The sequence below is a fragment of the Oncorhynchus tshawytscha genome, linkage group LG09, assembly GCF_018296145.1.
Source record: "Oncorhynchus tshawytscha isolate Ot180627B linkage group LG09, Otsh_v2.0, whole genome shotgun sequence".
NCBI lineage: Eukaryota > Metazoa > Chordata > Actinopteri > Salmoniformes > Salmonidae > Oncorhynchus > Oncorhynchus tshawytscha.
This window is the reverse complement of record NC_056437.1, coordinates 22,459,914-22,485,256: the sequence shown is the minus strand read 5'-3', so window position 1 is coordinate 22,485,256 and position 25,343 is coordinate 22,459,914. Positions and strand designations below refer to the sequence as shown.

General features: G+C 39.6%; 1 protein-coding gene across 1 annotated transcript; it reads right to left on the bottom strand.

Moving 5' to 3' along the window:
• Positions 1-7,027: 7,027 nt before the first annotated feature.
• Positions 7,028-12,984, bottom strand: LOC112259328 (E3 ubiquitin-protein ligase NEURL3-like). The gene is made up of 4 exons (XM_024434042.2): positions 12,858-12,984; positions 8,159-8,662; positions 7,873-8,043; positions 7,028-7,630 (listed from the first exon to the last, which is right to left on the bottom strand). The coding sequence occupies exons 1-4, from the start codon at positions 12,877-12,879 to the stop codon at positions 7,479-7,481; spliced, it is 849 nt and encodes a 282-aa protein (XP_024289810.1). The 5' UTR covers positions 12,880-12,984; the 3' UTR covers positions 7,028-7,478.
• Between the last annotated feature and the right edge of the window lie 12,359 nt (positions 12,985-25,343).

The window sequence follows — 25,343 nt, the reverse complement described above, 5'->3', positions numbered from 1 at the left end:
TCTGTGGAACTTGTTCAGTGTATGGCTCAGTTGTTGAATCTTGCTATGTTCATACAAATATTTACACATAAAATAAAATCAAAATAAACACAGTTGACAGTGAGAGGACATTTCTTTTTTTGCTGAGTTTACATGCACATATTTTATCAGGTCCACGAATGAAAACACTATATAATCCAAGTCAGGACAGTATAGGTTTACACATGTGAGAATTAGTATCTCCTACCAACCTGTTCCTGATAGCTAACCTATGTACAGTTGAAGTCTGAAGTTTACATACACCTTAGCCAAATACATTTAAACTCAGTTTTTCACAATTCCTGACACTTAATCCGAGTAAAAATTCTTAGGTCTGTTAGGATCACCACTTTATTTTAAGAATGTGAAATGTAAGAATAATAGTAGAGAGAATGATTTATTTCAGCTTTTATTTCTTTCGTCACATTCCCAGTGGGTCAGAAGTTTACATACGCTCAATTAGGATTTGCTTAGGTCAGTTAGGATCACCACTTTATTTTAAGAATGTGAAATGTAAGAATAATAGTAGAGAGAATGATTTATTTCAGCTTTTATTTCTTTCATCACATTCCCAGTGGGTCAGAAGTTTACATACACTCAATTAGGATTTGGTAGCATTGCCTTTAAATTGTTTAACTTGGGTCAGATGTTTCGGGTAGCATTCCACAAGCTTCCCACAATAAGATGGGTGACTTTTGGTCCATTCCTCCTGACAGAGCTGGTGTAACTGAGTCAGGTTTGTAGGCCTCCTTGCTCACATACACTTTTTCAGTTCTGCCCACAGATTTTCTATAGGGTTGAGGTCAGGGCTTTGTGATGGCCACTCCAATACCTTGACTTTGTTGTCCTTAAGCTATTTTGCCACAACTTTGGAAGTATGCTTGGGGTCATTGTCCATTTTGAAAGACCCATTTGCAACCAAGCTTTAACTTCCTGACTGATGCCTTGAGATGTTGCTTCAATATATTCACATAATCTTCCATCCCCATGATGCCATCTATTTTGTGAAGTACACCAGTCCCTCCTGCATCAATGCACCCCCACAACAAGATGCTGCCACCCCCATGCTTCACGGTTGGGATGGTGTTCTTTGGCTTGCAAGCCTCCCCTTTCCCCTCTAAACATAATGATGGTCATTATGGCCAAACAGTTATATTTTTGTTTCATCAGACCAGAGGACATTTCTCCAAAAAGTATGATCTTTGTCCCCATGTGCCGTTGCAAACTGTAGTCTGGCTTTTTATGGCGGTTTTGGAGCAGTGGCTTCTTCCTTGCTGAGCAGCCTTTCAGATTATGTCGATATAGGATTTGTTTTACTGTGGATATAGATACTTTTGTACCTGTTTCCTCCAACATCTTCACTAGGTCCTTTGCTGTTGTTCTGGGATTGATTTACACTTTTTGCACCAAAGTACGTTCATCTCTAGGTGACAGAACGCGTCTCCTTCCTGTGCGGTTTGAGGGCTGCGTGGTCCCATGGTGTTCATACTTGCGTACTGTTGTTTGTAAATATGAACGTGGTACCTTCAGGCATTTGTAAATTGCTCCACAGGTACACCTCCAAATGACTCAAATTATGTCAATTAGCCTATCAGAAGCTTCTAAAGCCATGACATCATTTTCTGGAATTTTCCAAGCTGTTTAAAGGCACAGTCAACTTAGTGTATGTTAACTTCTGACCCACTGGAATTGTGATAGAGTGAGTCATAAGGGAAATAATCTGTCTGTAAACAATTGTTGGAAAAATTACTTGTGTCATGCACAAAGTAGATGTCCTAACCGACTTGCCAAAACTATAGTTTGTTAACAAGAAATTTGTGGAGTGGTTAAAAACTAGTTTTAATGACTCCATCCTAAGTGTATGTAAACTTCCGACTTCATCTGTATGTCAGTCAAATCATCATGGCTGTAATGTCAAATCCAGCTTCACCAGGAGAGGTCTAGTGAACCATGAGCCTGCAGGCAATATCTATCCAGTCACTCAATGTCAATTATTTTTAGGGAGCATTAGGGAGATAAAATGTATCTCTGCACAGCCACCATAATGTGGCTCCAATGTACCTTACCCATCTCTATTTACATCAGAACAATTGTTTTTCTAGTAGAAATTGACTCAAGACACTGCTAGACCAGTTTAAAAGTCTGTATCAGAGAAGGTTCATTTTGACTGTTGGAAGAGAACTGAATTGCCTCTTGGGGAAAAAACTAAACATCCAATCATGGTTTGAGTTCTACAACTATCTCACAGTACAATAAATATCTTCTCAGTGTTATCCTGGAAACCCATTTCCCAGTTAAGATTGATTCTTGAGGCATTCTGTATTGAAAAAGGTGGTTTATAATCATTCTGGATTTGTGCCCCCTGCTGAATGTTGAATGTCCATCTTCCACATATACCTTCAGGGTTTTCTTATTGTTGCAGGAATTAAATTCCTCTATGTTTTAACACCCAATTAAAATTAAACACTCTGTCAATTCATAAGGATTTGTATGACCCTTATTTTATAAAAATGGACAGAGCCCAGTCTTAAAGTCAAACAGCAGCTTTTATTCACGAGAGTACTGCCCATTACACATTTTACCACAGGTTATAAACTGAAAATGACGTCATTAGTGTCAGTACTAGCCGATGTCATCTCCGCTGTAGTACAATGGCTGTATGGTTCTCACATGTCTCTCCCTATTTAAGATAATATATGACCGAGCCAAGGCCATGCTTGTGTAGATAAGCCTTCTAGCCAGACTGACTATAAGTTCATTCATTTCTACCATGGTACAGACAGTCATTGTTCTAATTCTTGATTATATTTACACACATTATATTCAGTACTAGGATTAAAAAGAAAATTCATACATATACAGTAACATAATATTATTCTGATTAGTACATATACAGTAACATAATAGTATTCTGATTAGTACATATACAGTAACATAATAGTATTCTGATTAGTCAGTCCTGATTGAAATGTATACATAATTAGTCATCATTGATAAAAATTCCCTTAACACTTATATATCTCATGCAAATGTCTCACTTTAATGTTGATTTACATAATAACATTCTATTTCAACTTATCACCACTTACGTAACAATGTGATATAACAGCCCAATATCTACAATAAATGCATAGTATGGTTACACATAATTAAATTATGTAGTTTGATCATAATAAGATCTTACATACACACTTTGAGTAAACTAACTCAGGCAGCAAATGTGTAGAGGTTGCCCCCTACTGCACACAAATATAATACACCAATAAAGGCATTTGACAAGTTTGTCTCCTCTCAAGCACAAGTAAAGCACATCATGTGTCCTGGGTTTGGTCCGACAACAAGTAGCCTGTGAGTTATCATTGTAAAATGTGTCTATTCTGTGGGGAGATGGTGGTGGTAGTAGTATGTTAGATTTCTCTGAAGGTTAGAACCATGGTTGCTGTGTTGTAGTTCTGATAGAAGGTTCTGGGTCTTCGTAAGGCTTCTCCAGTCCTGTGATGCCCCTCTTTGATCTTGACGTCTTGAGTGTTACAGAGAAAGGAACTCCATTACCATCACAGTCAATGGCACAGAGGATCAAACATTTACCCAGCTGCATGGATCTCAGAATGATACAGTACAGCATGCAATGTTACATTGACTTTGGGCAGTTTGTACGTTGACTATTAACTCTGTGTGAAGGCAAAAACAAGTAGTTTAAAAAAAATACTTGTTACACAATAATTGCTGACTATATCATGGCACACACTGAGAAGAAAGTTAATATTTTACTTGAGACCAATAGCAGAGTCTTATTATTATACAATGAGAGTTCCACAGCTTTGACATCTGTGGAACATCTGCACTCTCAACAGGAGGGGTTGCTGGGTGGCCGTGTCTAAGGATTTTCTTGGGTATGCAGGGCCGCATCTGAACACACACATAGGCCACTGCCTGTTCACCCCGCTATCATCCAGAGGCAAAGGCAGCACAGGTGCATCACAGCAGAGAGACTGAAAAACAGCTTCTATCTCAAGGCCATCAGACTGTTAAACAACCATCACTAGCACATTAGAGGCTGCTGCCTGTAGGTATGGACTAGAAATCACTGGCCACTTTATGGAATGGAACACTAGTCACTTTAATAATGTTTACATATCTGGCATTACTTATCTCATATGTATATACTGTTTTCTATACTGCTACGGTATCGTAGTCACTTAATAATGTTTACATATCTTGCATAACTCATCTCATATGTATATACTGTATTCTATACTATTCTACTGTATCTAAGTCTGTTCCGCTCTGGCATTGCTCGTCCATATAGCTGTTCTTAAAGATAACCTGGCTCTCAGTATGTCCAAAAGGGTAAAATAAGTTTTCTATAAATTGTAACATGGAAATACTCTCTTCTACAGTCTTCCTCCAGCATCAGGTGGAAGGTGTTGGACTGGCGAGGGTCTGTGGTTGTTTCTCTCCTGCCCTGGATTCTCTGATAGACCAGATAGATAGATAGATCTGATAGAGTCCAGAAGAAGATGCCTCTGCCTGGGGACATCACAACTGTGACAAATATCTAAGAGCGGAGAATAATTATGCAATTATTACATTTGTCATACACTACATACAGATGTCTTCTCTTTTGTTAGTACAAATGCAACTGTAATTGGAAGAGTCACCTGTCCCTGCATGGGGCAGCATACAGAGTAGCCACATGGGGGCAGAAAACTACTTTAATCACAATATATTGGCTATGACCTTAAAATCAATTTACTCTCCTGAGTCAGTCACCTCTTGTTGTTTTTGGGGATATGATCCGTCTTTCTTACCACAAGATTCATGGGAGACATGTCTAGGTATGGAAGTCAAGTTAGGCAGAATGTTCTGTACAGGCGCTGTCCTGGAATATTGCTGTTTGCTGTAGTTCTCATTACTCTCTCAACTGGCTTTTAAACCTTGCGTTACAACAATCTAGAGACAATATTAAATTATTCAAAACTTCCTATAGCTGCTTCAATCTGTATTGAGTATAGTCACATAGTCATATATTTATATAAATTAATATCAGAAATATGTATCAATTGATCTCTATACAGTAAAGAGAAGACTAACTCGTGAAGAAGAGCTTCACCTCTGGTCAGTCCAAAGACTGATTTAGGTCTGTGATGGAGGGACAGGGAGAAACCATTTGAACAGAACCCAATTTGAAATAGTCATGTGAAGTGAATATAAAACTCTTCTCTATTAGTGTGGTAGCCTACCTCCCTGAGAGGCTCCAACCTACCTACCTGTGTATGAGCAGTTTTAGCTGTGGTCTGGAGCTCTTGATGTTGTTTTGAGCCTGCACATGCAGCATCCCTGCAGTAGTCTCTCTATTGTGACATCACCCACTCGCCAGTCAGGGTCACCACTGTCATCAGAGCCACAGGTCAGAGGTCACTGTGGCACCTGGAGAGATGAAGCTAAGTAAATCCAGTGACCTGACAAATGCAGATACAGCAAGAGAGGTGGTACGGCAGCTGAGCGCCCTTGCACTTGTGAGATAGGGAGCCTCCACCCAAGAACATCTGTACATGAAGAGATTGTATCTCTGTCAGTAAGTAGACTTACTGGTACACACTAGAGTAATATATAACATACTGTACAGTTAAAACCTTATGCCTGTAGTATTTTACAATAATGTAGACCTATGATATTACTTTTACAATGTCTGTCTATTAAACTATTGTTATTATTGAACTGCTGCCCTCTCCCACATGATTTACAAATGCATTTGCTTATTGTTTATAGCACAATAATCAAAAGGACAAAACTAATGTAGTCTAAACAACATTAGAGACATGTCAAAGGAATAGACAACAATTATTTATTTGCCAAATATGAATAGTGCATTTAAATTAAACCGAAAATTAAACTCACCTGCATTGCAATGCCCAGACAAAAAAAGCTTGCAGACAGTTTAAGACAAATATAAAGAACCTCGACCTGTATCCGGGTCTAATCCCTTAGTTGAGAGACTGCCCTGAGGCAATTAGGAAATTGATGACGTGCGGGATCACTTACAAAGCGTGATTATGCCGTATTCATGTACCAGTCGGAATTGGCATACTTGGAAATGTCCTACTTGTTGATTCGTTAAACAAGGCACGAGTATAACTACAGTCCGTTAGCAAGTCGGACATTTCCGAGTTTCCTAGTTCTGACTAGCACATGAACGTGACAGGCTGCTACTCCGTCCCATGCGCGTCTCCAGTTTAGGTCTAAAGCATCGGGATGTGTGAATGAATGAAGCTAAAACAATCCTATGGGGAAAATAAGATACCGTAATGGGAAAGGCCTATCTGTTAACATAAATGTTTGTATTTGTTTTGAAATGAGCAAGTTACTTTCGTCGTCACTAATTGGCCTGAGAGGGGAGAATCATTCGTGGTGGACGACATGTTTACTGTTGCTTTGTTACATTTTGACAAGATGAACTTGCTGTTTTTACCAGACTATGAATATAATGTCCTTAGGCCCATCGAAAGTGACCTTGCTTATTGATAGCTACTTTATTGAGGAAAAAATGTACTTACTATGACTGTGATATGTTGTTGTCCTACCTAGCTATTTTAAGATGTAAATCGCTTTGGACAAGAGCGACTGCTAAATAACTACAATGTAAAAATACAAATAAAAAGAACAGTGTACCTTTGAGGATAAATGCACTTTTATTTACATGTGGATCTATATAGTGAAACTATTAACACATCTGTACATTGACAAAGTCTATCCCTACAGTACATCAAGTAGTAGGCTAAAGCCTTATTCATCTCACACAGCATAGCCTGGGCCTGTTATTTAAGTGATAGTGCCCTTGAAGCTGGTGTTTGGAGGATATATTGGCACAGGTGTTGTTAGGCCCGAGAAGAAGTCAAGGGCCTGCAAATGGTGGCAATATATCCTCCAAACACCGGCTTCAAGGGTATTATCACTTTTATACAAGGGGTTACCAACATATTCAAATTATTTACATATTTTAATTGAAAATGTTATTTTTATGAATTTATTCATACTATTTCATCCTTCCACAACATATTGCCCCGAAACATATAGTCCCGACACAAACCTAGGGTTGCTACCCAAGGCGGCAGGTCATTCTTTCTATCGGTTCGTTGCCAGAGACGTGACCCAGTCATTAAGTATTTTTGTTCAGTATCTATGGACGCGACCCAGTCGTTCTATCTAAATGTTCTACTGCCATACTGGCTGGCAACGTTCTTATCCCTTGCTTGCTAGCTAGCCAACTATGGCTAACTTAAGGTCACGTCAAACAGTGCAGCCAGAGTAACAACAAAGTAACTGCATTTGTCTAAGGTGTTTTCTAGTGACATTTATTTGGCACATCCTTAACAATGAACTAATGATGTGCGATTTGACCTGGTATAGAAAATGTGCTTTCAATTTTTGTCAGTCAACTTTCTTTCCACCTGTCCTCGCTATCTGATTGACTGGCGACACAGCGGGCAGATTCCGAACTCGGCGGTGACGCGCACTGCGCAGCGTTGGCACAGGCAGCGGTGCCCACAGGATAGGACAACAGAAGCTCTCAAGGATAGACACACAGCGCAATCTTCAACCAAGTCCCGCTCTACAGTGTAGGATAGATAAACAGCAACAACAACAAAAACATTATGATCACCAAACCAAGACAGAAGTTGCAAAGAGAACTACATGGTAAATAGACAACAGTACCTTTAAAGAACACGATCAACAGAAATCCACATTATTCTAAACATTGAAATTAAACTGTATTGTAACCATATCAGTTTTATTGCTTTTACACTCCCCAGCCTGAATGACTAGACTTTAATAATGCAATTGGTTACTAACCTGCAGAGGAGTCCATCTGTGTGGTAGTGATAGGGTCAGTGGGGAGGTGGATGCCCCGAGGGGTGCAACTGGGATGACCCTTGTTCACACACATGCAGCTGTCCTCATAAGACACAGGGGGAGGAGGAGGGACAGGGCAGGACCGTGTATTGCATCCTTTTTGTTTTGATCCTGAGGAATGGAACAATAATATAAAGAACAGATCAGTTAAGTAGTATTTTGATATAATCTGGAACAAAATAGATTTTTACATTTGATTAAACAAGAAATTCACCAAATGCCTCACCCAATAAGAGCACAGCTCTGGTCTGCCCGTAGACATCTATAATAGCCCAGAGGGGGCTTCTCACATCCACCCCCTTCAGGAGCAGGTACCTCACACGATTTGGCCCCTCGTACACCAGCACCCCTTTAGGGGTTACCCAGAAGCGGAGCTCTGCCCCTGGCATGTTGAGGCTGGAGGGCACGGGGGATGCCCAGTACCGGTCGGTGGTGGTGAGGTCAGGGATGGCCATGGCAGGGGGGAAGAGTGGCCCACAGGAGGAGGGGGGTGTGGAGGTGAATCCCACCCGCAAAGCTCCATTCCAGTGCTGGTCACAAAGCTCCACCCGCAGATGTATCTTCTCCTGGACCCTGACTGGACGACAGCTGAAGGTCAGACCATTCTGGAAGGTCTCCCTGTTCCTCTCCACACGCCTACCTCCCAGACTCAGACACACCTGGGTCCCCAATACCCCTTTATGGAAGAACAGGGGCCCCAGACAGTGATGCCCATGTTTTGGACAAAATTCTAAAGAGAGGGAGGAAGATTATTTTTAATGGTGGTCTAATGGCAAGTCTACTTTCCTTCAGAAAACTTTAAGATAAGTGTAAACATTCTCGCAGTTTGCAGACAAGTCAAGACAAGTGTGAAGATTAAGTTTATGGGTTTCCTGTGCTTAATAAATTCATCACCATTTCATGTACTATAAAAAAATATAAGTGAACTTTGTTATTCATATTATGGTCTTGACTACACTTAAGCCTCAATGTCCTTGAGTTTATGGTTTTATAGCAAAGATCTCACTGATCCTTTAGTTTCATTATCTCTTGCTAAAGTCCAAATGACATATTAATTATTAACGTATTTGGTAAAAGGGGTAAATTGGTCATGAAAAATGAAGGACCAAGGCACTCTTCACATAGTTCATTAAAATGGCTTTATTTGTATGGCATGTTTAATGGAAACAAAGATTACAAACGCAGACGCGTTTTGGCTGCATGGCCTTAGTCAGGGAGTACAAAGATACGATAATACGATGTCCTCTTTTTGACAGCATTTTCCAATCAACCCTGATTTGAAGGGGAGATTAGTTACAGAAATCAGAGGACAACACCTAGTAAGCAATGCTATACACATCAAAAAGTTAAATATACTGAACAAAACTATAAACACAAAATGTAAAGTGTTGGTACCATGTTTCATGAGCTGAAATAAAAGATCCCAGAAATGTTCCATACACACTAAAAGCTTGTTTCTCTAACAAATGTGTTTACATCCCTGTTAGTGAGCATTTCTACGTTGCCAAGATAATCCATCCACCTGACAGGTGATGCAAATCCAAAAGCTGATTAAACAGCATGATCAGTACACAGGTGCACGTTGTGCTGGGAACAATAAAAGGTCACTCTACAATGTGCAGTTTTGTCACAACACACAATGCCACAGATGTCTCAAGTGTTGAGGAAGTGTGCAATTGGCATGTTGACTGCATGAATGTCCACCAGAGCTGTTTGAGAATTGAATGTTAATTTCTCTACTATAAGCCGCCTCCAACGCCATTTTAGAAAATTTGGAGGTACACCCTAATGGCCTCACAACCACAGAACATGTGTACACACGCCAGCCCGGGACCTCCACATCCATCTTCTTCACCTGCGGGATCGTCTGAGGCCAGCCACCCGGACAGTTGATGAAACTGCACTTTTGTGGGGAAAATTTCATTCTGATTGGCTGGGCCTGGCTCCCCATTGGGTGCGCCTGGCTCCTAAGTCGGTGGACATATGCCCTCCAAAGCCTACCGATTGCTGTTCCAATCCCCAATTATGTGAAATCCATAGATTCGGGCCCAATTAATTTTTTTCAATTGACTGATTCCCTTATATGAACTGTAAATCAGTCAAATCGTTGAAATTGTTTCATGTTGCGTTTATATTGTTGTTCAGTATAGATACAGTATTTTATCAAAATGCAAATCAAAGCTAGAAGCATCAGAATCCTTAGAAAAGTAGTTCTAACCTTGAATGACTGGGCAAAATCTATTTTACAGTACACTAGATCACAGCAAACATGGAGGCAGGAGACTAAACACAGCAGAGGGCAAAAAAACAATAGGTCTACTACTAGATGACAGCAAAGGGACTTCTCAAGACTCTACAGGAAAGGTGAGAAATCCATCTCTTCATTTAAACCAGGGTACTTAGTGGCCTGTAGTTTGTAAATCCCAAAACTTTCCCTTGGATTTAGCTGTTTAAGATGATTTCCTTTTCTATGTCAGGCCGGAACATGATCAACACCCATAGCTTGTAGGGAGGCAGTGTCACCATGGTGTAAGGACTTGTAGTGCCTTGCCTAGTCTTCATTGCCTACCTCTGACATACTTGTGTTCCGCTAAGCAGTCTTGAAGGCATCTCTTTGTGATTATTGACATTGTTGTATGCAAACCATTTCTAGGAAACATCCTCCTGGTACCCTGCTGCACATGATTAAAAAGATCCCGTGGGAAGAAAGTTTTCTATAGGCCTACAGAAATGGATGTTAAACTCCTATAATTAGTGTACGGCATTTTATGACTCCACAAACATTCCAATGTCTGTGCTTGTATGGTATTACCTGGGTGCATTTCACATTGGCTTTCATTAAATAATTTGTTAGATACTTGCTGATAATTGGTCTCTTTATATATTTGCAGATTTAGAATTGGATGTTCATTTTCTTACCTGCACCAACTTTATACAAACAACAATGGAAATCTATGTCTTGTTATCAGGGTTGGGTAGGTTACTTTTTACATGTAATACATTACAGTTACTAGTTACCTGTCCAGAATTGTAATCAGTAACGTAACATTTGGATTAGCCAAACTCAGTAATGTAACCTGATTACATTCCATTACTTTTAGATTACTTTCCCCATTAGAAGAAGACAAAAATGTATGTTACCAATTGAATGACAGCTATTGCAGGATAAATTAATGTTAAAGTTGGCCATATATAATTGTAAAATGTTACTTTATGGGTTGGTTATGTAGGCTTCTTCTAACCCATCGCTTTCTACTACATATAAGAATATGATTAAAATATAAATTTACATTAGAAACCAAAGTCTATCAGAATTCCAGTCATTCCAATACATGTTATACCCCTTGATCTTCAAGAATAGGACTTGGAAATATAGATTAGCCAAATTGTTTTTCCTGAGCATGACCCCAAAACTAAGAACTTAATAGCCAGCCCTACTCTGTTGTTTATGATTTTGTTGTCATGGAGGACTGATTGGGCTCATTGATTCCAGTTGAAAAATAAATGCTGCGCTCATGGAATGGCAAGCTTTGAGCACTACTGAAAAGTGCTTATTTACATGTTAAAAATGATGCCATATGCTGCATTTGCTATAGGCCAATTGTTTACCTTTTTGTTGGTGACACTTTGATATCTTGATAATATGCAGCTGTTTAAAGGGCAAATCCATTGATGAAACAATAACAAAACAGCCACCCAGCCTCTGTTTTGGTAAAAAGCTGAGGAATGGCCCTGGAAAAATGTAACCACTCTCAGATTAATAGACAGAGCTATGGATGCATGCACTGACCAGAATCAATGGATACATATATGTATATATGTATATAATTTATAAATCCACAAATGGATGTAGCAACTACAGATGGCCTCTTTTTAAGTCTATCAAAAGTGTGCAAGTTTGCGCATGTGTCCATTAGGCCTATGGATTGAAAAAATATATATCTGCATGAATTAGACTGAGCAATAAAAAAAACACTTATTCCATAGGCTTGGATCCGCACTATGCAGCTGTTACAAGAGCGCATTTTTCACAGGCCGTCCACTGGTTTCAAAAATAATGATTGATTGGCAGTTTTAAACTTCTTGAGTTCAACCATTATTGGGTTCAAATACACACTTAGATTTGTGAACAGACATCCATAACAACCACAATCCGTAAACCGAAAATAGCTAAATGAGAGAGCAATATTGTGCTTCACATCAATGCGCTGTGTAGATTTAAAAAATAAATCATAAACGTATCGCCGTAGACTACACCACTGCTGTCATCCTTACCTCCAAGCGTTTATTCAAGTTGGATAATCTTTGGATACCGACAGCAGTCGCACATTTGGAAGACATAGCTTGGACTGTAGCCTACGAAAGCCTATTCCTGCTCTTTTCCCGCGATCCAGTTGTAAACGCCTTTTTTCAATGCTGAATTGAATGTCATTGAAAAAAACAGAGAAGTGTAAAAAAAAAATCCGAAAACATCCTTTCTGAATTTAAAAGTAATCCTCGAAGTAATCTCTAGTTTTTCAAAAGTATCTGTAATCTGATAACAATAGTTTTGCTGGTAACGGATTACAGTTTTTTTTATCCCTTCATGTAAATCCGTTACTCCCCAACCTTGCTTGTTATTAATAGATTACTATTTCATTTTAGAATAGCAATTTTTGCTATGTTTTTACCAATAATGTGTATGCCCCCTAGATGACAGACAGGGGGCTTTTGAAGCCACCGAGCAATTTAGTAAGCCATTGTAAAAATAAAAAAAAGATTTAATAATGTGTTCACACGTTTTTCACAAGTATATTCTATTACAGACACCTTAATGCTTATGTTTAAATTATATTATATTTAATTTCTGTACATGTGTTATATCTCTCTACACATCTGTTGTTGAACACATCAGAATGTGAATAATATTAATATTGTATTCTTACCAATGCTCTTACTGTTCCCCATTCTCTTCAGGTTTGCCTGTCTTGAAGTGTGGTTTTTATCTATGGAGTCTACAGACTGGACTGATACAGTAGCAGGGCAGCAGTGACGTTGGCTTGTGTTAGTGTGACAGGTGTCTAGTTTTGTTTTGAGACAGAACAACCTCTTCAGTTTAAGGTTGGGGGAGTGGTATGAAAACACAGCCTCACCTACCCACTCTTCTCCGCTCAGCAAAATGACTTTGCAAAATGTATGCTGTTAATTTGTTTATTATTTATTCAGTAAAGAAGAGGAGTTGTATCATGGATTAATGTTTATGAATACCACAATAATTGTTTTGTTTTTTAAACAATTTCTTACATAATTTTTTCATTCACTAGTTTTATCTTAATGCATACATTATTTAGATAAAATGGTGCGATACAGAATGTAAATGGAGCTGTGAATGGCCATTATGATGTGTTTACTGTGTTCTGTTCTCTAACCTGAACAGAAGCAATACAGACAGAAAAGTTCAACACACCAGACTAACCTTCAGTGGCTATCAAATCTTGAACCCTGAGACAACCGTTCAACAGAATAAGTACCTGTCTTCAGATGAAAGAGCCAAGCTTGCCCCCTCACTGAACATGACACAAAGCCAGGTGAAGGTATTGTACTGTAGATAGCATCAACACTTACATTAATGAATGATAATCAAACATCCCACTGGGCACAGAAGTCATTTCAATGTCTAGTTTTGATTTACATTTAAACGTGAATTCAAAGTGGAAAAAAGTATAGTTTCACCATGTCATTGGAATTAAAAGTTGGGTAAAAAAAATGTTGACGACTTTTTGCAAATCCAATCAGTTTCCACGTTTATTCAAAAATCCTTACATATATTTTTAGGTTGAAATAACCTTGATACAACGTTGATTCAGCCTTTCATTTTCATTTTCGAATTCACTCAGCATGACGAAAGCAACAGTGCCAATAGATAGATCCATAAAACATCAGTTGGCTTTAGTGATATAAATCAAATCAAATCAAATTTATTTATATAGCCCTTCGTACATCAGATGATATCTCAAAGTGCTGTACAGAAACCCAGCCTAAAACCCCAAACAGCAAGCAAAGCAGGTGTAGAAGCACGGTGGCTAGGAAAAACTCCCTAGAAAGGCCAAAACCTAGGGAGAAACCTAGAGAGGAACCAGGCTATGTGGGGTGGCCAGTCCTCTTCTGGCTGTGCCGGGTGGAGATTATAACAGAACATGGCCAAGATGTTCAAATGTTCATAAATGACCAGCATGGTCGAATAATAATAAGGCAGAACAGTTGAAACTGGAGCAGCAGCACAGTCAGGTGGAAGTTGAAACTGGAGCAGCAGCATGGCCAGGTGGACTGGGGACAGCAAGGAGTCATCATGTCAGGTAGTCCTGGGGCATGGTCCTAGGGCTCAGGTCAGTTGAAACTGGAACAGCAGCATGGCCAGGTGGACTGGGGACAGCAAGGAGTCATCATGTCAGGTAGTCCTGGGGCATGGTCCTAGGGCTCAGGTCCTCCGAGAGAGAGAAAGAAAGAGAGAAGGAGAGAATTAGAGAACGCACACTTAGATTCACACAGGACACCGAATAGGACAGGAGAAGTACTCCAGATATAACAAACTGATCCCAGCCCCCGACACATAAACTACTGCAGCATAAATACTGGAAGCTGAGACAGGAGGGGTCAGGAGACACTGTGGCCCCATCCGAGGACACCCCGGACAGGGCCAAACAGGAAGGATATAACCCCACCCACTTTGCCAAAGCACAGCCCCCACACCACTAGAGGGATATCTTCAACCACCAACTTACCATCCTGAGACAAGGCTGAGTATAGCCCACAAAGATCTCCGCCACGGCACAAGCCAAGGGGGGGGCGCCAACCTAGACAGGATGACCACAACAGTGAATCAACCCACTCAGGTGACGCACCCCCTCCAGGGACGGCATGCGAGAGCCCCAGCAAGCCAGTGACTCAGCCCCTGTAATAGGGTTAGAGGCAGAGAATCCCAGTGGAAAGAGGGGAACCGGCCAGGCAGAGACAGCAAGGGCGGTTCGTTGCTCAAGAGCCTTTCCGTTCACCTTCCCACTCCTGGGCCAGACTACACTCAATCATATGACCCACTGAAGAGATGAATCTTCAGTAAAGACTTAAAGGTTGAGACCGAGTTTGCGTCTCTGACATGGGTAGGCAGACCGTTCCATAAAAATGGAGCTCTATAGGAGAAAGCCCTGCCTCCAGCTGTTTGCTTAGAAATTCTAGGGACAATTAGGAGGCCTGCGTCTTGTGACCGTAGCGTACGTGTAGGTATGTACGGCAGGACCAAATCAGAGAGATAGGTAGGAGCAAGCCCATGTAATGCTTTGTAGGTTAGCAGTAAAACCTTGAAATCAGCCCTTGCTTTGACAGGAAGCCAGTGTAGAGAGGCTAGCACTGGAGTAATATGATCAAATTTTTGGTTCTAGTCAGGATTCTAGCAGCCGTATTTAGTACCAACTGAAGTTTATTTAGTGCTTTATCCGGGTAGCCGGAAAATAGAGCATTGCAGTAGTCTAACCTAGAAGTGACAAAAGCATGGATTAATTTTTCTGCATCATTTTTGGACAGAAAGTTTCTGATTTTTGCAATGTTACGTAGATGGAAAAAGCTGTCCTCGAAATGGTCTTGATATGTTCTTCAAAAGAGAGATCAGGGTCCAGAGTAACGCCGAGGTCCTTCACAGTTTTATTTGAGATGACTGTACAACCATTAAGATTAATTGTCAGATTCAACAGAAGATCTCTTTGTTTCTTGGGACCTAGAACAAGCATCTCTGTTTTGTCCGAGTTTAATAGTAGAAAGTTTGCAGCCATCCACTTCCTTATGTCTGAAACACATGCTTCTAGCGAGGGCAATTTTGGGGCTTCACCATGTTTCATTGAAATGTACAGCTGTGTGTCATCCGCATAGCAGTGAAAGTTTACATTATGTTTTCGAATAACATCCCCAAGAGGTAAAATATATAGTGAAAACAATAGTGGTCCTAAAACGGAACCTTGAGGAACACCGAAATTTACAGTTGATTTGTCAGAGGACAAACCATTCACAGAGACAAACTGATATCTTTCCGACAGATAAGATCTAAACCAGGCCAGAACATGTCCGTGTAGACCAATTTGGGTTTCCAATCTCTCCAAAAGAATGTGGTGATCGATGGTATCAAAAGCAGCACTAAGGTCTAGGAGCACGAGGACAGATGCAGAGCCTCGGTCCGATGCCATTAAAATGTCATTTACCACCTTCACAAGTGCCGTCTCAGTGCTATGATGGGGTCTAAAACCAGACTGAAGCATTTCGTATACATTGTTTGTCTTCAGGAAGGCAGTGAGTTGCTGAGCAACAGCCTTCTCTAAAATTTTTGAGAGGAATGGAAGATTCGATATAGGCCGATAGTTTTTATATTTTCTGGGTCAAGGTTTGGCTTTTTCAAGAGAGGCTTTATTACTGCCACTTTTAGTGAGTTTGGGACACATCCAGTGGATAGAGAGCCGTTTATTATGTTCAACATAGGAGGGCCAAGCACAGGAAGCAGCTCTTTCAGTAGTTTAGTTGGAATAGGGTCCAGTATGCAGCTTGAAGGTTTAGAGGCCATGATTATTTTCATCATTGTGTCAAGAGTGAATATTTCTTTCATCACATTCCCAGTGGGTCAGAAGTTTACATACACTCAATTAGGATTTGGTAGCATTAGCTAGAAATTGTTTAACTTGGGTCAAACGTTTTGGGTAGCCTTCCACAAGCTTCCCACAATAAATTGGGTGAATTCTGGCCCATTCCTCCTGACAGAGCTGGTGTAACTGAGTCAGGTTTGGTTACCTCCTTGCTCGCACACGCTTTTTCAGTTCTGCCCACAAATGTTCTATAGAATTGAGGTCAGGGCTTTGTGGTGGCCTCTCCAATACCTTGACTTTGTTGTCCTTAAGCCATTTTGCCACAACTTTGGAAGTATGCTTGGCGTCATTGTCCATTTGGAAGACTCATTTGCGACCAAGCTTTAACTTCCTGACTGATGTCTTGAGATTTTGCTTCAATATATCCACATAATTTTCCTACCTCAGGATGCCATCTATTTTGTGAAGTACACCAGTCCCTCCTGCATCAATGCACCCCCACAACATGATGCTGCCACCCCCATGCTTCACGGTTGGGATGGTGTTCTTCGGCTTGCAAGCCTCCCCCTTTTTCCTCCAAACATAACGATGGTCGTTATGGCAAAACAGTTCTATTTTTGTTTCATCAGACCAGAGGACATTTCTCCATAAAGTACGATCTCTGTCCCCATGTGGAGTTGCAAACCATAGTCTGGCTTTTTTTATGGCGGTTTTGGAGCAGTGGCTTCTTCCTTGCTGAGCGGCCTTTCAGGTTATGTCGATATAGGACTTGTCTTACTGTGGATATAGATACTTTTGTACCTGTTTCTTCCAGAATTTTCACTAGGTCCTTTGCTGTTGTTCTGGGATTGATTTGCATTTTTCACACCAAAGTACGTTCATCTCTAGGAGACAGAACGAGTCTCCTTCCTGAGCGGTATGATGGCTGCCGGGTGCCATGGTGTTTATACTTGCGTACTATTGTTTGATCAGATGAACGTGGTACCTTCAGGCATTTGTAAATTGCTTCCAAGGATGAACCAGACTTGTGGAGGTCTACAATTATTTTTCTGACATCTTGGCTGATTTCTTTTGATTTTCCCATGATGTCAAGCAAAGAGGTACTGAGTTTTGCCAAAACTATAGTTTGTTAACAAGAAATTTGTGGAGTGGTTGAAAAGCTAGTTTTAATGACTCTATCCTTAGTGTATGTAAACTTCCAACTTCAACTGTATGTGGAAAATACATTGGATTTGAAGAAAGTCATCAACTGTTGTTTTGAGGGTGACATTTCAATGTAACGGCATTCTTCTGTGGACGACGTATCGGACCAAAGTGCAGCGTCGTTAGTGTTAAACATCTTTAATATAGACGATAACGGAGAACACTACAAAAATACAAAATAATAAATGTGAAAGCCAAAACAGTCCTGTGTGGTGAAACAAACACAGACACGGAAACAATCACCCAACAAACAAACAGTGAAACCCAGGCTACCTAAGTATGATTCTCAATCAGAGACAACTAACGACACCTGCCTCTGATTGAGAACCATACTAGGCCGAACACAGAAAAACAACCTAGACACACAAAACATAGAAATCCCACCCAACTCACATCCTGACCAACTAAAACAAACAATTAACACAATAACTAGGGTCAGAACGTGACATTCAATCCCTAGATTATATCAATATAGTAACCAATTTTCAACATAGACAAACCATGTAAAAAAAATATGATGCATTTGTACCTTTAAAAAAATGTCAGATCTTCAACGTTATATCCACTAAATGTATATATTGTTTAAATAATCTATACGCTGAGCAGCACCTCCTAATAGAGAGTTGATCTATCTACAGCTATTCATTTGGCCTCCCATCCAGGGTTTTAACCAAGCTCAGCTCTTTTTTAGCTTTTATATTTGTCACTGATTGCTACCAATGTGCTATCATGAGAGTGATTGTTAAGAGACCTCTTCATAACTAAATATGTTCACTGTTGCTATCAAAGTCATTCCAAAGTGTATGTTTACCAGAGCTAATTAAATGTACACACACTTTATCAGTCATACATCCTCAATGATACTATTTAGATCTGTAAAGCATTTGCAAAGTCATCAACGTCTATTATTTTAATTCAACCCAGGATTCAACTAAAAATAGACAATACAAATGTATCAAATGTAATCTTCAAGTTAATATTTAATATGTTGTATTCATATCTCCATCTCAACCAAAAATCTAAGTTAAAGAATAAGACTGAATCAAATAAAATGTTATTTGAAGTGCCTTTAAAGTTTTATTTGATTCAGTCCTATAAAAGTCATCTGATGTTTCATGGATCTAACTGTTGGCACTGTTGTTGTTTGTGTCAGATGGTGATGCTGAGTAAAGGTGAAACCGAAAGGGATGTTTGACTATCATTCATTAACAACTTTGTTAATGTGTTGATGCCTTCTACAGTACAGTACCTTCAAATCAAACTTTATTTAAAGTACATTTAAAGTTTGATTCAATTAGATATACTCCTTTTCTTTAACTTAGATTTTTGGTTGAAATAGAGACATGAATCCAACACATAAATTGATCATTTGTAGACAAAAAGTGTTACATAATTTAGTCCTATTCTTAGCTTAGATATTTGGTTGAGATAGAGTATCTAATAGTTGAGTATCTAAGTTAAGAATAAGACTAAACCATATAACAGTTGATAACACTTGAAATGCACTTTAGATCAAGTGATTGATTGGATTTAATCCTATTCTTTAAATGTGATTCTTGGTTGAGAAGTGAATCCAACATATCAATTACTAATCCAAACACAATTCAATATCACTTTTGCAATACAGTAAATTGCCTATTATCTTGTAGACAAGTTTACAAATGATATATTGGATTCACATCTCCAACTAAACCAAAAATACAAGTTAAAGAATAGCATCAAGCCAGTGTCTCAGAGGAAAATATACAAGTATTAGATATCCTTTTAATGTTGATATTTGGTTTCACTGTCAACCAAACACAATTCAATACTCAAAATTAAGGCTTTCTTACAAACTAATGAAAAAATATTTATTCAACCTTAAAATTAGTAACACATCCATGGTCACATTCTGAAGTTAGCCTACAGTAACTATCAATGTCTTCTTACATAATCATAAAAAGCGTGCATGTTTAATATAGCATGCAAAGGTCGCAGGTCTGTGGAGTTCTTCACATTTGCTGTAATAATCTGCGCAGAATCTTGAACAGCATTGATCACTTGCACTATGTACTTTTAATGAGATCTTAACTGCAATCCAGGTCATTTGGATGTGCTATAAAATGAAGCACAGGGATAACACATTAAGTTGGTCTAAAAATACAAAATATCTGATCTGAACTTTGTTGTACTTTTAAATGTTTGTAAGCACAGTGATAACACATTTAGATGACAACTAAACCAAAACTCTGACATTGTTTTTCCATTGGAATTAGGTTGTGCTTGTAGATGGTTGAAGGCATAGTGACAACACATTTGGAATCTAACACATTTCTGGCTGCCTTAAATAATAAAAGGCATGATATGATTTTTGTACTGATCATAAAATCATTGAAGAGCTAATGAAATGACATTACCAGTACAAGTAATTACCGGGTTAGTTTCACCTCATAGTCCATAACAAATATATCCCATATTGGAGACTAAATAAAAGTTGAACATACTGTTTCAAATACTGTGTATATATACACTACCGTTCAAAAGTTTGGGGTCACTTGGAAATGTCCTTGTTTTTGAAAGAAAAGCAAATTATTTTGTCCATTAAAATAACATTAAATTGATCAGAAATACAGTGTAGACATTGTTAATGTTGTAAATGACTATTGTAGCTGGAAACGGCAGCTTTTTTATGGAATGTCTACATAGGCATACAGAGGCTCATTATCAGCAACCATCACTCCTGTGTTCCAATGGCACATAGTGTTAGCTAATCCAAGTATATCATTTTATAAGGCTAATTGATCATTAGAAAACCCTTTAGCAATTGTGTTAGCACAGCTGAAAACTGTTGCGCTAATTAAAGAAGCAATAAAACTGTCCTTCTTTAGACAAGTTGAGTATCTGGAGCATCAGCATTTGTGGCTTCGATGACAGGCTCAAAATGGCCAGAAACATAACTTTCTCGTCAGTCTATTCTTGTTCTGAGAAATGAAGGCTATTCCATGTGAGAAATTGCCAAGAAATTGAAGATCTCGTACAGCGCAGTGTACTGCTTCCATCACAGAACAGCGCAAACTGGCTCTAACCAGAATAGAAAGAGGAGTAGGAGGCCCCGGTGCACAACTGAGCAAGAGGACAAGTACATTAAAGTGTCTAGTATGAGAAACAGATGCCTCCCAAGTCCTCAACTGGCAGCTTCATTAAATAGTATCCGCAAAACACTAGTCTCAACATCAACAGTGAAGAGGCAACTCCGGGATGCTGACCTTCTAGGCAGAGTTGTCCAGTGTCTGTTTTCTTTTGCTCATCTTAATCTTTCCTTTTTATTGTCTGCGATATTACTTTTTCTTTGCAACTCTAGAAGGCCAGCATCCAGCAGCCAGCATCGCCGCTTCACTGTTGACATTGAGACTGGTGTTTTGTGGGCACTATTTAATGAAGCTGCCAGTTGAAGACTTGTGAGGCCAAATAATTAAGTATACAAAATAGTTGTTTACTTTAGAAGGTGCCCAATTCAGCTTTATGGGACACCATATCATCTGATGTGTCTGAATTATAAATGTGTCTGAGGTATAATTCTGTATACGGATGGGTTTATTAAGACTTCCTGCCCAAGATGCAGTAAACTCAATTTTGTTTTTCTTTTTTCTAGGAATGATGGAATGTCCGCTACCAAGTTTTTTTTCTTCCTGTTTATCAATGATTCTGTATCTCTCCCTTAGAAAGGCTTCTTGAGGCAGGTGCCTTGGGAGAGCAGTTAAAAGTTCCCGGATCCAGCTGTTAACTTCTTTGGGGTAGGGGACAGTATTTTTACATCCGGATGAAAAGCATGCCCGGAGTAAACTGCCTACTACTCAGGCCCAGAGGCTGGGATATGAATATTATAGTATATTTGGATAGAACACACTCTGCAGTTCCTAAAACTGTTTGAATGATGTCTGTGAGTATAACAGAACTCATATGGCAGGCAAAAACCTGAGAAAAATCCAACCAGGAAGTGGGAAATCTGAGGTCTGTAGTGATTTTCAAGTGATTGCCTATCCAATATACAGTGTAAATGGGGTCAGATTGCACTTCCTAAGGCTTCCACTAGATGTCAACAGTCTTTAGAACGTTGTTTCAGGCTTCTATTGTGAAAGGGGGGCGATTAAGAGCTGTTTCAACCAGGGGTCTGGCTGAAAGCCTTGATTTGTTGAGGGAGCTCCGTTCCGTTTAATTTCTAATGACAAAGGAATTGTCCGGTTGGAATATTATTGAAGATTTATGATAAAAACATACTAAAGATTGATTCTATACATCGTTTGACATGTTTCTACGAAGTATAATGGAACTTTTTTGACTTTTCGTCTGGACTTAGTGCCCGCGCTTTCTGCATTTGAATTACTGGACTAAACGCGTGAACAAAAAGGAGGTATTTGGACATAAAGATGAACTTTATCGAACAAAACAAACATTTATTGTCTAACATGGAGACCTGGGAGTGCCATCAGATGAAGATCATCAAAGGTAAGTGATTCATTTTAATGCTATTTCTGACTATTGTGACAGAAAATGGCTGTATGGTTTTCTGTGGCTAGGCGCTGACCTAACATAATCGCATGGTGTGCTTTTGCCGTAAAGCCTTTTTGAAATCTGACACAGCGGTTGCATTAAGGAGAAGTTTATCTTTAATCGTATGTATAACACTCTTAGATCAATGTTTATGATGAGTATATTTGATGTGGCTCTCTGCACTTTCACAGGATGTTTGTTTGAGACAATGCATTTCTGAACATAACTCGCCAATTTCAAATGAGGTTTTTGGACATAAAGATTAACTTTATCGAACAAAACACATATTTATTGTCTAACATGTAGTCCTGAGAGTGCCATCCGGTGAAATCAAAGGTTAGTGATTCATTATAACGCTATTTCTGTCTTTTGTGACACCTCTCCTTCTTTGGGAAATGGCTGTATGGTTTTCTGTGGCTAGGTGCTGACTTAACATAATCGCATGGTGTGCTTTTGCCGTAAAGCCTTTTTGAAATCAGACACTGGCTGGATTAACAAGAAGTTTATCTTTAAAATGGTTCATAATACTTGTATGTTTGAGGAATTTTAATTATGAGATTTCTGTTGTTTGAATTTGGCGCCCTGCACTTTCACTGGATGTTGACGGTAGCGTCCCACCTACCCTAGAGAAGTTAAGGGGCCTCCCAAATTAAGGCCATTTTGTGTGTTTTTACCCTATGGTTTTTGTCACACTCACGCCAGCACTCACACACAATCCACCTGTTAATTAATATTTGTTAGTGGTTAATACTCTGTTTGATTTAGAAGTGTGGGGTCTTTTTATTTGGTTTTAGTGGGGTTTTCACAGGTCAGAAAGGATGCTGTACACAAATGAGTGTTTCTATTGTCAGAGTTTTGGTTGCACACAAGTACATTCTCTTGAGAAGAAGTGTATTGAAAAACCCATTGTAAACCTGATACACAAAATGTTTGAAATATCTTTAAATAATGTCTGAGGTAAAGGAAAACACTCACTTAATAGGGATGACAGTTACTTCAAATGGATTGATGTTTTCCCCACATCTTGTTTTATATGAAGAAGTGTATTGCTGTTGTTTTCTTTTTTGTTTTTGTCTTGCTTCAATAACAAATTTCACCAGATTGGGTCTGCTGGATGGTCGGGATTTCTCCCTAAGGATTAGCCCTCTGACTCCCTGACCTGTAACTCTTCATTGAGATCGCCAAGATGATAGGGGAGTATAAGCCAATTGGGTGGGGAAATGGTTTCAACTGTGTGTTATTCTCTTTGACATTTGTCTTAGAAGTCTGGATTTCCTGAAACAGAAATGCCTTAAACTAAACAGTTGTTCTGGTCTGTCCTCTCTCGTGGTTATGGCAAAGGTGACCACAGATGGTATCTAGATGCAGGAAGGGATAATTCGGCCAAAAAAAACAGTGTGAACCTCAACACCCTGTCTAATCGGCTGAAGTAATGGCGACAATGGCGTTCATTATGGTCCTTCACCACTTCTACCATGAGACCTGAGTCCGAGCCAGCAACCTGTACACAGCATCCAGTCGACACTATCAACTACCTTTTCTCTCATGTGACATGGGTCCATGTGGAGTGAGCATGGAGAGAGATCCAGTCCTGACTTCTCTCATGCTGCTGGTGTACTGGTAGGAAAATGGACAGAGACATAATGGACTGTAAAGGACGGTGGCGGCTTAGGTGAGAGACATTATCAAGGGCCATCCACTTTGAACATGTTCCGTTAAAAAGGACGAACTGAAACACTATCTAAAGAAGAACTTGAAGAAACGCCAGGAAGGATAAACATTTCCATAACGTGTTTTTTGTTAAATGACTGCTCAGTCCACATGCCCACACACTCTATATATGTAATGTACAGTCTGCAAAAATGTTTTACTTGGTTTGTCACGTTCTTTCAAAATCGAACCCAGAAGCAGACCAGGACAAGGAGAGTAGGAAGAAGGTGAGTATTTATTTACAAGTGAATGTGAATGGGTAGATATATCCAGGTGGCGTAGCGGGCAGCGGTGGTGAGTTGATGGGAGTAAATAGGTGGATCCAATGGGGTAGCGGAATCCTCCGACGACCAGGCGGGAATGGGGTAAATGATCCGGGTGAGTAACTGAAGACAGAACAAACTGAGGTAAGTTTAAGGCAAGCAATACGTAAAAAACAACAAAACAAATTCTATCCAACTTGAGGCTGATACTCTGGCACAACATACTGTTCATGGCTAACGATCCAGCAGGGAATGGATGTCAGGTCCGGGCTTATGAAGAGGAGAGATGATGATCAGGACCAGGTGTGCAGATAGCTGATGGGATACAGGTGCGGGTAATCAGAACTCCCAACTGGCTACATTGCCCGGCAACCAGACAGGGTGCGTTCCAGGACGCCGGAAAAAACACTCCAGGACAGAACACAGGCAAAAACAGACTCAGGAAACGGGATTCGTGACATGGTTCTTCCATGATAGACAGAACAGATAAGGTTAACATTGATTCTATATGTGCACAGGCTCCACTGTGGGGGGAAAAAAGCATATTGTTCTCAAAAAGATTTTCAGCAGATGAGTCTTGCAAGAGTTACATTTAAAAAAGGAAAAATGTAACATTTAAAGAGGAGCTGGGTTGGAGAGGCATATGCTGTCACATACTGCAGTAACAGCAGAGGTATAGGCATCCTGATAAATAATAATACAAAATGTTCCCTTATATCCCAGCACATTGACCAAGAAGGCTGTTTTCTAATGATGAATTGTACCTTACATGGTGAAAAATACACATTGATTTCATTGTATATCCCACCAGGGGCAAATCTGGTGTTTTTATATAGAATTCAAGCTATTGAACAAAATATAAATGCAACAATTTCAATGATTTTACAGTTCATATAAGGAAATCAATCAATTGAAATTAATTCATTACACCCTAATCTATGGATTTCACATGACTGAATAGGGGTGCCCATGGGTGGACCCGGGAGGGCATAGGCCTACACACTGGGGAGCCAGGCCCAGCCAATCAGAAATATTTTTTCTCCACAAGAGGGCTTTATTACAGACAGAAATACTCCTGTTTCATTATCTGTCCGGGTGGCTGGTC